Source organism: Aquarana catesbeiana, linkage group LG11, assembly GCF_042186555.1.
Source record: "Aquarana catesbeiana isolate 2022-GZ linkage group LG11, ASM4218655v1, whole genome shotgun sequence".
In the NCBI taxonomy this organism is placed as follows: domain Eukaryota; kingdom Metazoa; phylum Chordata; class Amphibia; order Anura; family Ranidae; genus Aquarana; species Aquarana catesbeiana.
Genome location: NC_133334.1, coordinates 84,370,777 through 84,384,831, shown reverse-complemented (window position 1 = coordinate 84,384,831; position 14,055 = coordinate 84,370,777). Strand labels below are relative to the sequence as shown.

The window sequence follows — 14,055 nt, the reverse complement described above, 5'->3', positions numbered from 1 at the left end:
TCAAATAGGACATTTTGAGTTACGACAATCCAGGTAAAAGAGTAGCACTTGACTTGTCAAATCAATTATGTTCTTTTCTTTTTTTTTTTTTTTTTCAATGCAGATTGAATGAACAGCATGACATTCCCTAAGTAATGAGATACTGTTCATTCTGTGTTCCAGTGAAATTTTGGACCCCCTATAATTACATTTTAATGTACCAGTTCAGTCAATTCTAATATTTTGTTTCTAGTAGATGTGGGAGAGCTAAGCCCGGTTCAAAAATTGGCCACTTCAGCAGGAAAAGCTGATCTAATGACCAGCGCTCCAGGTGTAACTGATACGCCCACTGGAACACACACCTGAGTGCTAGCCCCGGCTTTCCCCCTGTGGTAAATTGTCAAAAAAAGGAACGGCTGCACCTCACGTGGGCTCCAAGTAAAGTTTATTGGAATAGGAAAATGTCCAAAATGACACCAGAGGACACCAGCAGTGGTCAAGGTAGACGCGTTTCACACAACAGAATTGTGCTTAATCATTACCAGCTTATCATTATCATTCATATATATCTATATATGAAGAGGGAGAGAATATTTCGGTACTGTGGCATTCTAATCAGTTTACACAGTTTTGCTGACTCACCACACTAAATACCTAGCATGTGGGAATCTTTACAGAAATGAAAGATGATGATTTACTTACTGTACTTATTTATATTCATGGTCTTTATTACATAGCTATAAGTTTCTGTTGGCCTCCATCCTCTTATCTTGATTGCTTTAGCTCCCCTGTTACTTTTGTATGACTATTTTGTTAACTCTGTCCAATGTCTCATTATCATTATTTGTTTTCTTCTTTCTTTTATGTATGCAGTTTCTGCTTGGTACACCCTGGAGCTAAGCCAGGAACAAATCCTCTCTTCTCCACAGTGTTTCTCAGTGGCTGTCTATTGATTCAGCATTAAATCTGGCACAGAGAAGACAGTCAGGGTGACCTCTGTACTCTGAGCACCTCCAGAACAATGTGAATAAACAGATGTACATGTCCATATTGACAAACTGTGACTTACTCACCATGAGCATCTCACTGGTCAGTGAGTTCACCAGGTCTGACACAGACGAGCGCTGGTCTGTTTTTCGTTCAGTCTCATCTGGCTGCGCTTGTCCTGGCACCGCTGTTGTGTTTGTGGTTTTGGTCCCTGCTGGCACTCTTAAAAAAGAAAGAAAAGAGACATGTTAAAGTTTGCAACAAAATCATCTGGCTGTGGCCTCGGAAGTAGATGAATGGAACCAAGTGCCAGCCACTGATCCAGAGAGGGTATTGGAATTCACCCAAGTGAACATTCCACAATAAAGCAGTCATTGCACTATACATGCTATGATAATCAGTAGTCCAGGGACTGCAAGCAGTGGGTGATGGAGTTGTATGTTAGAGCTAGCTGCCTACAGTTATAAATAAAGCTGGTCATCATGCATGATTTTTGTCAATGTTATCAATGTTATCTGAAGTGAATTATAATGGTGATTGAGCATCTGGATATGTTGCAACTCTTCCTTCTAGCATAATAGTGAGGCGGGGGAATGATAATTGACATTCACTAGTAATAAAACTCACTAAAAAGGAAATGACCAGAATAAGGGATCCAGAAAGTTTAGGTGCACAGCTCTAATGTACACAAAAGAGGAATGCTCATTTTTCATCAAAGGTACAGGCAATTTATTCATCTCAGGCTTTCCAACACTCCTTATCTTAGCTCTAGGATGGCCCATTGTGGCACAGATTCAGCCATCCATGTTGATGTGATTTTACTAACAATTGTGAATGCTTTATGACAGAGTTGATTGGGGTGCAAACCAGTATCAATACAGCCCAGGTTCGATACCTGAGCTGTTGTTGGCCCTTTAACTAAGGAGTGGGCCATTACAGGGTTTATCATTCGAATGGACGTAATCAACCATTGTTGGCCAATGACCTGTACATGTATGGGTGCCTTAAAAGATAATATTGTTTGACTGTCATGGGTTAATACACAATACAGATCTGTGCACTTTGTTGTTACCTAAGCCTATATGTATACTCAGCGCTTCAGAAAAGTGGTTGTACATTATGTATGGAATATTTCATATTTTATAAAGTAAATATGTCATCGCAGAGCACACTAATAATCATACTGAAAATCATGGGGTTGTTCCATTTCTGTTTTATCTGTCAAGGTCTGTTATGTCAGACTATGCCCTGGCAGTCACACACACATGACTGACTATCAGGGATAAACTGATATAACAAACCCTAGAGGTTTCTCTGCATCTCTGGACTTGGCTGATTCCAAGCTAAGGCTCAGTGCTGACTACATCTTCTGAATTTATTCTCTGTCACAGTTTAACAGGGTTTGTATTTATGGAGATGAGCCAAGCTCAACTGCACAACACTACAGACACAACAGCCAAGTAGTGCCATCTAAAAGATTCACAATAAATAAATAAATAAATGTATTTCTGGGTTTACATATACGTAATATATGCATGTGTTAATGCCTAGCAGGATTTATGTACAGCTGACATTGTTACCTAAAACTCACCTGTCTACACAGAAGCCAAAATCGCACTTCTGATGAAACTGCACTCAAACCGCAAAGCTATTCACACAGAAGCGTATTTGTGATTTCAGCACACATATGTGTGAACCAGGGCTAAACCATAAACTTTTGCCTTGAGCAAAGGCAGCAAAATGTTAATGGTGGTGTCCCAACCATTTGTCATAGTTCTTGAACTTCTACAACAGACCAGCGGAATGAATGTCATATGTAACAAATTGGGGATCTCCCAAAATGTCTTTTAAAACCCGTTCCTGTTGCAAGTATAAAGGCTGGTCTTTCAAAATTCAAATTCAAAGTTTTAATAAAAGTAAAAGTAGTTTTTGTCACAAGCTGCTGTGATGTTGACTGTTATTTCTATCATTTGCACACAGTACCTGTGGAAAATTATGGGGATCAATGTACATTTAATTTAAATTATAATATAGTTTTCAGTTTACATTGTAGTAATATAAACTGTAAACTGCAGCTTGTAAAACAGAGGCAATAAAGTTTTCAGTAATGCTATTATACTGAGATCATAACAGCTCATTAGATCAAGACTCTACAGTACATACAGTATGTTTATATCTCAGATACTTTGTTTTAAGAATGTGAATTTTTTTAGACCCCTCTGAATTTTAAACTAAATTACAGAACTCCCTTTGTGTTATAACCTATATTAGTCCAATATTAGGAAACCTCTCCAATACCAAGAATCAAGGTCAAGAGAAAGTCCCATGCCTTGGGATCGCCATTATCTTAGCAGGACCATACAAGGAATATATAGTGTATCATTTTTTTTAACCATTTTTTTTTTAGACATGGTTGTATTTATCAGTCAATCATTTGAGAAACAACTATTCTTCCACACAAACATGGGTGTTGAAAGTTTTTTTGAAAGTTCGCAAGTAAGAACTCTTTTAATTTGATGGCTGAATTTCAGCTGAAATATTGCACAATTACTCATCAATGTTTGCAAGCCAAAAACTATAAAACAAGAAGATTGTTTCCATCAAATGACTGTAGAAATACATGTATGGCATCCTTCAGGGGTTGTGTGTCACAGCAATGGATGCTATTTAGTATCTAGCTGTCATGATTTTAGCTGGTACATCCAGGCAAGGAACAAAAGTTCCTATGGGCATGGAATCGTTTTGACTGTCAGAAGAAGATATCAAACTGAATGAGGACTGCTGTCAGTGCTAGTCAGATATCTGCATTAATTTTAGTAAGACTAGCTTCAGTTGGTGTATGTGTGTGTATGAGGGAAGTTGGATACAGTATGCATTCACAGTAGGAGGCACTAATGAGCTTACAAAAGGGATGCACAGGAAAAGTGTGGTTTTGGAGTCCATATGTACGAGCCCATAAAATGCCCCTAAAAAGTGTGCCTGGTGTAAAATAATGATTAACAAGAGGACAGAGCTTAGCTAAATGGGTTGCAGAGAGTGTGTCTGATCCATGGTATAATTGCTACTTCACTTTATTACATGTAAATCCAGCATTCTTTTTTTCGCATCTGTTTTTCCATGTTTTTTGCTATTTCTACTGTACTATATTATTAGAAATTAACACCACTATGGCTGCACAGCAAAAAGTTTTTGTATAGGATAATACCTAGCCTGTGATTTTCTTTACCCTACTTAGTCAGTTTTGCTTTCATTTGAAATTTTACAGTAATTGTTTTCAAATGTATGACAGAGAATACAGTCTTGTAGTAATATAAAATACATTATATAATTTTCTTTTTCAATTTCCTTTAGATTTACCTTCAACTCAGTAGTGGAAGGGCCTGCCTGATTGTATACAAATTGAAAGTGTTTAGGTTTGACCTCATATTATATAATTTTGGTAAATCTAAAGAAAACTGTACAAGAAAACTGTATAACGTATGGCCAGACTGATGGTTGTCTATTTTTAGCAATGGAACCTGTATAACACCACAGTATTTCCTCTTTGTGTCATATCATCCATAGTAGGGAGAAGGCAACCACCATTGATCTCCTGAGGGCCCTACTCTGACCCTGATACAAGTATGCAGCTTCTTATCTCTATATAAAAGAGGCTTCCATGCTCACAAGAATGTAATCCTGTGAGGACCTTGTATCCATGGCATGTATTGTTAACAAGAAGGAGAAGTGATGCGGTGGATCCTTGGTTCAAGGTTTCTATCAGGATCTTGTGGACTTTAGCTACAGTGTGCTTGTTGATAGGTAAAGGCGGATGGTTTTTATATATATGTATTTGCATAATACATATATACAATACATTATACATTGTTGGGAAAACCATCCAAATCTGCACAATTAAACTGCCTTTTTTAAGACTATACGTTGTGAAAGTCTCTTGGGTTCCAAAGTCCCCCTATAAAGGAAAGAGTGAAGTGAGGGAGCAGAGGTTAGGCACTGGTGAGAAGGCCAGCAGAGACATCATTAATATTACAGCATAGAAGGACAGAGGCAGCAGACCCTGCATGCAGAGCAGAAGCACATTGAGAGAAGAACACAGAACAGCTAATACAGTGAATACAGAACGAGAGAAAAAGACAAGGGTTACATCGAATTAGGATTCAGCACTGGTGACTCACAAAGCCAGTGGCTAAAAGGATCTGTGCCCTGTTAAAAATCTGAGCGAATAGAGAAAAGTTGGGGAAGGAGGAGGGGGTTAAAGCAGTGAGAAGTGGAAGAATGCACAAACAGCTGTGTGTGAGAGAGGTCAAAGTTAGTGAACACAATGGCCGGTATGGAACCGGTGAGGTAGTGAGCAGACAGGGAGAAAGCAGCAGACATATAGGTTAACATTGAGGAAGCAACACTGAAGGCTGAAAAACAAGAGACATATTTAATATGATGGCTACATCTATGTAACAACCTATCCTGGTCACATATTTCCTTGTTTGATAAATTAACTTTTGCAGATTATCATGATTGTGACATTTCATGTCTAATGGTTTGATGAATCTAGGCCAATGCTGGCAAATGTATGATAGCCTTAGTTAAAGATGTCTATGTAAGAAGTCCTCCCCGGGAGGTGTTAGATTTACATTCGAGATGCGCAAACTAGGCCAGTGTATGCGTTATCAGCAGTCTAGAGGGGTTTTGTAAGAACATTTAGAATTTTAGGGAGGGATTGGCATTCGTGCCATTATGAATAATAAATCAGCATTTGCAAGCTGTTAAAATTGTAAGGAAAACAGAGAAAAGAGACACAGAAATATTCCAATTATAGAGTGTCATCTAGAGTGCAGAGAGAGAATTAACTGTGAGGGATGTGGACGGCTCAGGGACAAAGAGGCAAGGACACGTGATATGCACACACATACACACACACACACACACTATTACAGCGTTTGCAGCACAATTGGACGCACAGTACATTCTAGCCTTGAAGCATTTGTCTGCTTTTTGGTTGAAACAAGGCCTTCTGAGAAACATACTCACCCCTTTGCAGGTCAACCCAGTTAAACATCAATTTGTTTAACTAAATATTAACACATTTGTATTTTCATACACAGAGAGGTGTGAAAATCTGTCTCGTGCAGTACTAAATCTGCCACAGCTCTTTGCAAAACTGTCTCAGTTGGCTGCCCAGGATTACAGGATCAGAGGTTGCAAATACACAAACACTTTGCTAAACGAGAGGCAGCCTGACATTTTATAGATGTGAATTAAATTTTGTTGCTAACTTGCTTGATAGAAGTTTTCAGTAAAACATAGAGAAAGGAGAGTCAGCAGGGCTTGTTCAGTGATACAAATATATGTGTCATCTCAGTTGTAAACATCCTGTGCTACTTGGGGTCAGCAAATCCCCTCCACAAAGAATTGAAGTTAGTAACAGCCACGCAACTAACATTTTCAAAAGAAGTCAGAAATGGCAGCCTCCATATTTCTTCCAGAGCAGGTTTTCTTGACATCAATCTGTGAGCAGGCTGCCTTAACTGACCTCTGTAGCTGCAGACACTGTAGAGCAGGGGTCTCAAACTGGCGGCCCTTCAGCTGTTGCAAAACTACAAGTCCCATCATGCCTCTCCCTGTGGGAGTCATGATTGTAACGGTCAGCCTTGCAATGCCTCATGGGACTTGCAGTTTCAAAACAGTTGGAGGGCCACCAGTTTGAGACCCCTGCTGTAGAACAATTTATCCTTAAATTCACATCAGAAGTAATGAAGTTGTTCCCTCAGCAGCTCAATTCACCCCTGTCTATTCACAGGGTGTCATTTCACCCCTGCTTCACCATCCCAGAGCTCTTGCTCTGTGTTTAGAACGTTGGAAGGCTGCTGGGTAACTAATGGGAGGTGAGGAGCAATGACAGGACTGAGTTGGCTTAGAGAACATATTAAAGGGCTTCTGTGCTCCTTCTATGAACTTTGAGGATTAATTGCCTCATGGTGCCTGCAGCTAAATAGCCAATAAGAGCTTTTTCTAAGGAGACTATGCACTGTACAATCTGATCTCTGTTGGATCAATCATCAACTGTTGTAGTGCAACGGCCTGCATAATCAGATACACATTGAGTGGACTGTTTAAGTGTGTCCTCTCATTACATAGTTTTGGCAAATCTAAAAGAAATTGTACATACGTGTATGGCCAGCTTTAAAGCTTATTTACTGCTTCAGAATCTATAAATATTGTCAACAGCCTGGTCACAGGTTCCCTTTAAGCCAGCCTTTCTCAACCAGGGTTCTACTAGAGTTTGCTGGGAGTTCGTTGCGCAATTTCTGCCTCTCAGATAAGTAACCACTGATACCAATGATCTTTTTAGCTAACTGTAAGAGGAGAATTCTTCCTACTGACCACAAATGTAAGGAACATTTTTTCTGTTGACTATCACACTAATGTACTTTTAACTAAAGATATGGCAAAAATACGTACAGGCTCCCTGAAACCAGATTTTTTTTTCATGGGTTTCCTCTATGTTAAAAAGGTTGAGAAAGTTAACTCTAGGCCTCTAGCCTCTATAATATGATAATAGTAGGTATGCATAACTTAGGTAGGCCCTGCAAAGCCGACCCATGTCCACTTATATGGATCACGAATGGCTGCAAGCAGTAGAAGGTATTTTTATGCGTTAAGAAACCAAATTTCAATATAATTTTTTAAAACCAGAATTTAGTGTCACTTTATTAGTAGCACAGGTAAAAATCATCTGTGGGCTTGAGGTTTCTGGAGAACCCAGCTCTGCTGCTGAGTATACAGATTGTTTATTATTTTTTTCTGACAGCACAAAAACTAATACTGTGTGCTACAGGCACAATGTGTATGTGAAAGATAATCAGAGGACCAGCTGCTAACACTGATCATGTGCTCAAGAAATACTTGATCCCCCCAAGGAAGACATGTGACCCTGAGTTGACATGCGTAGTGGAGGGGCTAGGACGGTGAAGGCATTCAGGCTCTACAGTGGATTTAGAAGCTGACAGAGGATTTGGATGTATGGCTCTTTGTTACACTTTTAAACCAATGCTCACTTAGTGTGGTGCGCTGGAAGCACCATGTCTTGCGAAAAAACTGAGGTGCTCCCGGTAGGGGAGGGGTTATATAAAGGGGGACTTCCTGTCTTTGAAGTGTACCAGTGTCCATTCACCTATAGGTGGCGTATAACCCACATAGTTATTACTATGGCTGCTCTGTGTCCCGTGATGTACGATTAAGAAAAAACGTCTGCCTTTACAACCCCTTTAAGGCAGTCAAAGGGGGGTCCAACCCTGTACTAGCAAGGTGTACCTAATAAAGTGGACGGCAAGTGTAGATAATCTCTACACATTTGCTGACATAAAATAAAGTATGTTAAATCTAAAAATAATATGAATTACATGTAATTAGAAGCACAAATGCAGTCTCATCTTATAACACATAAACAGAGAACATTTTTTAATGTTAATATGTTTAATATTTTTAAGCAAGTGATAGAAGCAGTGGGGCTTATTTACTAAAACTGGAGCATGCAAAATTTGATTCCATTTAATTAAGCATTGACAAAAAAACTGGATATTGATTGGTTTCTATGCAGAGCTGCACCAGATTTTGCACTCTCTAGCTTTAATAAATCAACCCCAGTGTTAATAACTATGTGTACATTCCCATTACACTCCCCAGTCAGTAATACGTTGGGAGGTTAGCAGAGGCAGGAACTTCATGGTCCATTACTATCCCCCTGCCTCATGACGTCAATGTACATTGAGAGTGCACACTTCATATCTGTGAAATTAAACTGTGTACGTGTTGTTAGTCCGACACATAATAGAAGCTTGAAAAAAAAAAAAAAGAACCTATATATGTTACATTGTGCGGGTTGGCATAAAATGTATACATGGACAGTACTGCATATGCATACTGCAGTGTATGAATCAGTATGTATGCTAAATTTTAACTCCTATTAGCCAAATATAAAAAGACAAAAAATTGTATTTTATCTCACAGGGTACAATTCATTTTTTCTTGTTATTTTTTGTCTGATGTTCTGATTTAAACTTGGACCAATTGTTTTTCTTTTTTTTTATTTTTCTAAATTTTTTGTTGTCTTTTCACATGCAATGTCACTTTCAACCATTGTATTGTATACTTGAAAGCTTAATAAAAATTGTCAATTATAAAAAAAAAAACTTGGACCAATAGCTTTGGGAATATTGCAGATATGTTTAGCCTGTAGTTTTTTTAAAGATTGACTCCACTTTTACTGAAAAAAAAAAAAAAAACTCCTCTGGGTGATCTACGTACATTGCAAGGATTTTAACACACTTTGTAGCTGGTTCTGTTCTTATAAAAAAAGCTGAATGTTCAACTATGTCCTCGGAATTCTGATTTCTGAATGAGAGTGCTTGTGTTCAACATAATCAGCTGATGTACTTGCAGTAATCAAATGAGAAAAGTTGCAGGGTCTGTATCCCTTTAGAATGAATTAACCGATAGGCCTCATGTACACTGCTGTTGGTAAATGGACGTTCAGAGGCAGTTGGCTGCTTTTTTCAACTGCCCCTGAACTCATCCAGTGTTATCTTATGTGTACATGTACACAGGTTCGTTTAATGTCGTTTTTCAAACACCAAACGCAGCTAAACACGTCATGTAACCGCAGCAAAACGGACGTTTTAAATGTGGGTTACTATCTGTCAAGTTAAATCGTTCAGGAGAGGTTGTAAAAACGTCCCGTGTACATTAATGCCCTGTACACACGGTCGGACATTGATCGGACATTCCGACAACAAAATCCATGGATTTTTTCCGACGGATGTTGGCTCAAACTTGTCTTGCATACACACGGTCACACAAAGTTGTTGGAAAATCCGATCATTCTGAACGCGGTGACGTAAGACATGTACGTCGGGACTATAAACAGGGCAGTAGCCAATAGCTTTCGTCTCTTAATTTATTCTGAGCATGCGTGGCACTTTGTGCGTCGGATTTGTGTACACACGATCGGAATTTCCGACAACGAATTTTATTGTCGGAAAATTTTATAGCAAGCTCCCAAACTTTGTGTGTCGGATATTCCGATGGAAAATGTGTGATGGAGCCTAAACACGGTCGGAATTTCCAACAACAAGGTCCTATCACACATTTTCCGTCGGAAAATCCAACCGTGTGTACAGGGCATTAGCCTTAGAGAGTACCTCATAAAAATATAATTCCTATTGCAGAGAATGCTGACTTCTGGGAAAATCAGTGAGCCAATCACATAAGCAGGAAATTACATTTCTGGGGAAGTTCTATTAACCAACTGTGTACAGAAGGCATCCAGGATGCCATATTGCCTTGAATTTTACAGAAAATTACAGCAGCCTCAGTTTGAAGAGGAAAGGTAATTTTTAGTAACGTTAAATTTCAATATGGTTTGTGTAGCACTTGTATATGCTATACTATTGTTTTTTACATATTATGTGGAGTTACCCTTTAACTACTTGCTGACCGCTGCACGCCGATATACGTCGGCACAATGGCAGCGGTGGGCAAATGGGCGTACCTGTACGTCCCCTTTAAATAGCGAAGCTAGCGGGCGTGACTGTGCCCACAGGACCAGCGGACTCGATGTCTGCCGGTCTCCTGACGATTGTGTTACGGAGCAGCGGAATGGGGAAGTGGCTATGTAAACAAGGCATTTCCCTGTTCTGCCTAGTGATATGACAGAGATCACTGCTCCCTGTCATTGGGAGCGGTGATCGCTGTCATGTGCGTTGAAGCCCATCCCCCCACAGTTAGAATCACTCCCTAGGACACACTTAACCCCTTCATGGCCCCCTAGTGATTAACCCCTTCCCTGCCAGTGTCATTTACACAGTAATCAATGCATTTTTATAGCACTGATTGCTGTATAAATGACAATGGTCCCAAAATAGTGTCAAAAGTGTCCGATGTGTCTGCCATAATGTCGCAGTCCCGATAAAAATCGCAGATCGCCGCCATTACTAATAAAAAAAAATAATAATAATAAAAATGCCATAAAACTATCCCCTATTTTGTAGACGCTATAACTTTTGTGCAAACCAATCAATATATGCTTATTGTGATTTTTTTTACCAAAAATATATAGAAGAATACATGTCGGCCTAAACTGAGGAAAATATGTGTTTTTTTATATATTTTTGGGGGATATATATTATAGCAAAAAGTAAAAAATACTGCGTTTCTTTCAACATTGTCGCTCTTTTTTTGTTTATAGCGCAAAAAAGAAAAACCGCAGAGGTGATTAAATACCACCAAAAGAAAGCTCTACTTGTGGGAAAAAAATGACAGAAATTTTGTTTGGGTGCAACGTCGCATGACCGCGAAATTGTCAGTTAAATCGACGCAGTGCCGTATCGCAATAAGTGCTCTGGTCAGGAAGGGGGTAAAATCTTCCGGGGCTGAAGCTGTTAAACACATTCAAGCTGTATACAAACATATTTGTATGTCACTCTACTTTGCTGAATCACCTAATGTAGACAGTCACGTGTACTGAGCTTTACAACCTAATATAACGTGTTTTAGATAATGAGCAACACATTGTGGTATAGATTACCGTATCCTGGACACATCGACTTATCCAGAAGTATGCATTACATGGTATGACAGAGCAGACACACTAATGTGTGACTCTCAGCAGAGCTGTATTACCTAGCACACAGTAGGGAATGCTATAACAAGGCAGGCGGTATGAGACTAAAATATTGCCCTGTAAATGTCATAGGCTCAATTAACACCCCGCAGATCTTAGTGATTGGCTGTCCCCTGAGCGTGATCTAGTTTGAGTCTGTTTCCTTTCCACATGTATACAGGTACCTTGGGATAATTGGGCAATAGAAGCTGTTTTTATTATAAATTGCCGACAACCAGAGTACTTCTATATTTCTGTAAATGCCTGTAAATTTTTGCATTTAAAAAAATCAAGAATTTGAGGCCGATAACACTGGGGATGGGGATAAAACCTGTGTTCCCCATAGCAGCTCATCATTAATGCTTAAAAAAATAAAAAATTTTTTCCTTTTTTTTTAAATTATAGATCTGACTGTGAGCATTATTTCATACCAATAATATTATTTTAAGGCATTGAACAGATGGGCGTCAAAAGAGTATTTGCTGAATGCTCCCTGCAGACCAGAGCTAAAGAATTTACAGATACGGTACTGATCTGAAATGGGCTGCAGTGTCTATCAGTACTGAATTGGAGCCCTCTTTCTCTTTATTGCCTTTATTGCTCTTTATTTATTGGGTGTTAATTTAATGACGAAAATATTTTGGCCGACGAAATTAACAATATTTTAGTTGACTTAAATACAACAAAAAATAAAATAATTCTAAAATACGACTAAAACTAAAATGGAATTTTAGTCAAAAGGCTATGAATAAAACGAAATCAACATTTGACATCAAAATGAACACTGATTTTAAATCACAATGGCTAAATCTGTGTCTGTAGTGCATGTATAAACCTTAATACCATAGATAATAACATGTTGTTAGATTTTTTTACTCCAGGAGTATATCATGAGTTTGGAAATTCTAGAGAAATGCTTAAATAACGCATTACAATGAACTAAACTCATTTGATTTTAGTCGACTAAATTGTACTGGAGATTTTAGTCGACTAAAATACGACTAAAACAATTCAGATGGCTGAAATATGACTAATGCCCCGTACACACGGTCGGAATTTCCGACAGAAAAAGTCTGATGGGAGCTTTTGGTCGGATATTCCAACAGCGTGTATGCCCCATCGGACTTTTTCTGTCGGCATTTCCAACGGACTTAGATAGAGAACTTGTTCTAAATTTTTCAGTTGGAAATGCCGACGGAGGTTTTCCCGTTGGCAAGTCCGACCGTGTGTACACGGCATTAAACTAAAATGGCATTTTAGTCAAAAGACTATGACTAAAACTAAATCGAAATTTGATGTCAAAATTAAAACTGTCAGACAACAGTTCTCACTGCTATCTAGTATCCCTGAGAGATTTCCCAAATGTCCTGTGTGGATTTATGGAGAGGATAAATAGGGAATTGTTTCCAGCAGGGACAAAGATAGAAATAAAAGCTTGCCAAAAATGTAAACTTCGGAAGCCTATACAAATGTGAAAAAATGGATTGCTTTGGCTGGAGTTTCAGTTTAAATCCAGTAAATGTTGCACTTATATGTATGAATCCTAAAGAGGCTATTGTTATGTAGAAGCCTTCTTTCTCAGTATTTGGAGACCACCATAGATATGAGGTTTAGCAAAATGTGGTACACTTTCAGCAGAATATGGGTGGGATTAGGTAGACCATAAGCTGAACTTGGCGTTGCGTATTTCTGATCTTATCTGGATGAATATCTTACCTGAATATTGAAGAATACTTAAATGTGACATTTGTAGCACAATATGAAATCCCGAAAAGTTCCCTAAACCTTATATCCAAAAAACTATCTAAGCCATAACAATACCTTATACATCCTCACATAATTTGGATGTGGACACAGAGTTTGCCCTGATTAGTTTTTAGTATCCCTGCACACCACCCATGGAGGGTCTCTTTTGTTCACTCCTTTCTCGGGTCCTAGGGCAGCCTCATAACAAACCACATATAATCATACAAAAATTAAAAACATACTCGTTAAGATTTCACCATTCCTCTGCTGGGTACATGTACACAAATCAGAATCTTTCTTTCTGAGTGTGGCCACGGCTCTTCCTCAGCATTCCATAGCTGAATAACTCACGGTATGCAAATCTCTGATCTCTGTAAATTATTAAAAATACTTAAAGTGGCATACATCCTCAGGATCCAAAAGGGGCTTTATTAATCACGGTTAAAAAACATGACAACAAGTCACAACAGTTACGCATTTCTGCCCAGTACGGGCCTTAGAGTGGTTGTAAAGGCAGAAGGTTTTTATCCTAATGCATTCTATGCCTTCTGTGTGCAGCAGCCCCCCTCAGCCCCCTAACACTTACTCGAGGTCCCTCCCTGTCCAGCGATGTCCACGAGTGTCTCAGCCATCGGAGATTCTCCCTCCTTATTGGCTGAGACACTGTAGCAGTGCCATTGGCTGCT

General features: G+C 38.9%; 1 protein-coding gene across 5 annotated transcripts in view; it reads right to left on the bottom strand.

Moving 5' to 3' along the window:
- The window catches only part of SYT7 (synaptotagmin 7), a 571,182-nt gene that overhangs the window by 84,934 nt on the left and 472,193 nt on the right, over positions 1-14,055 (bottom strand). For all 5 annotated transcript variants that reach the window (XM_073604668.1, XM_073604667.1, XM_073604669.1 and 2 more), the window contains one exon: positions 1,053-1,188. In XM_073604668.1, the coding sequence (XP_073460769.1) occupies positions 1,053-1,188 (136 nt within the window). The remainder of the gene's footprint in view (positions 1-1,052; positions 1,189-14,055) is intronic.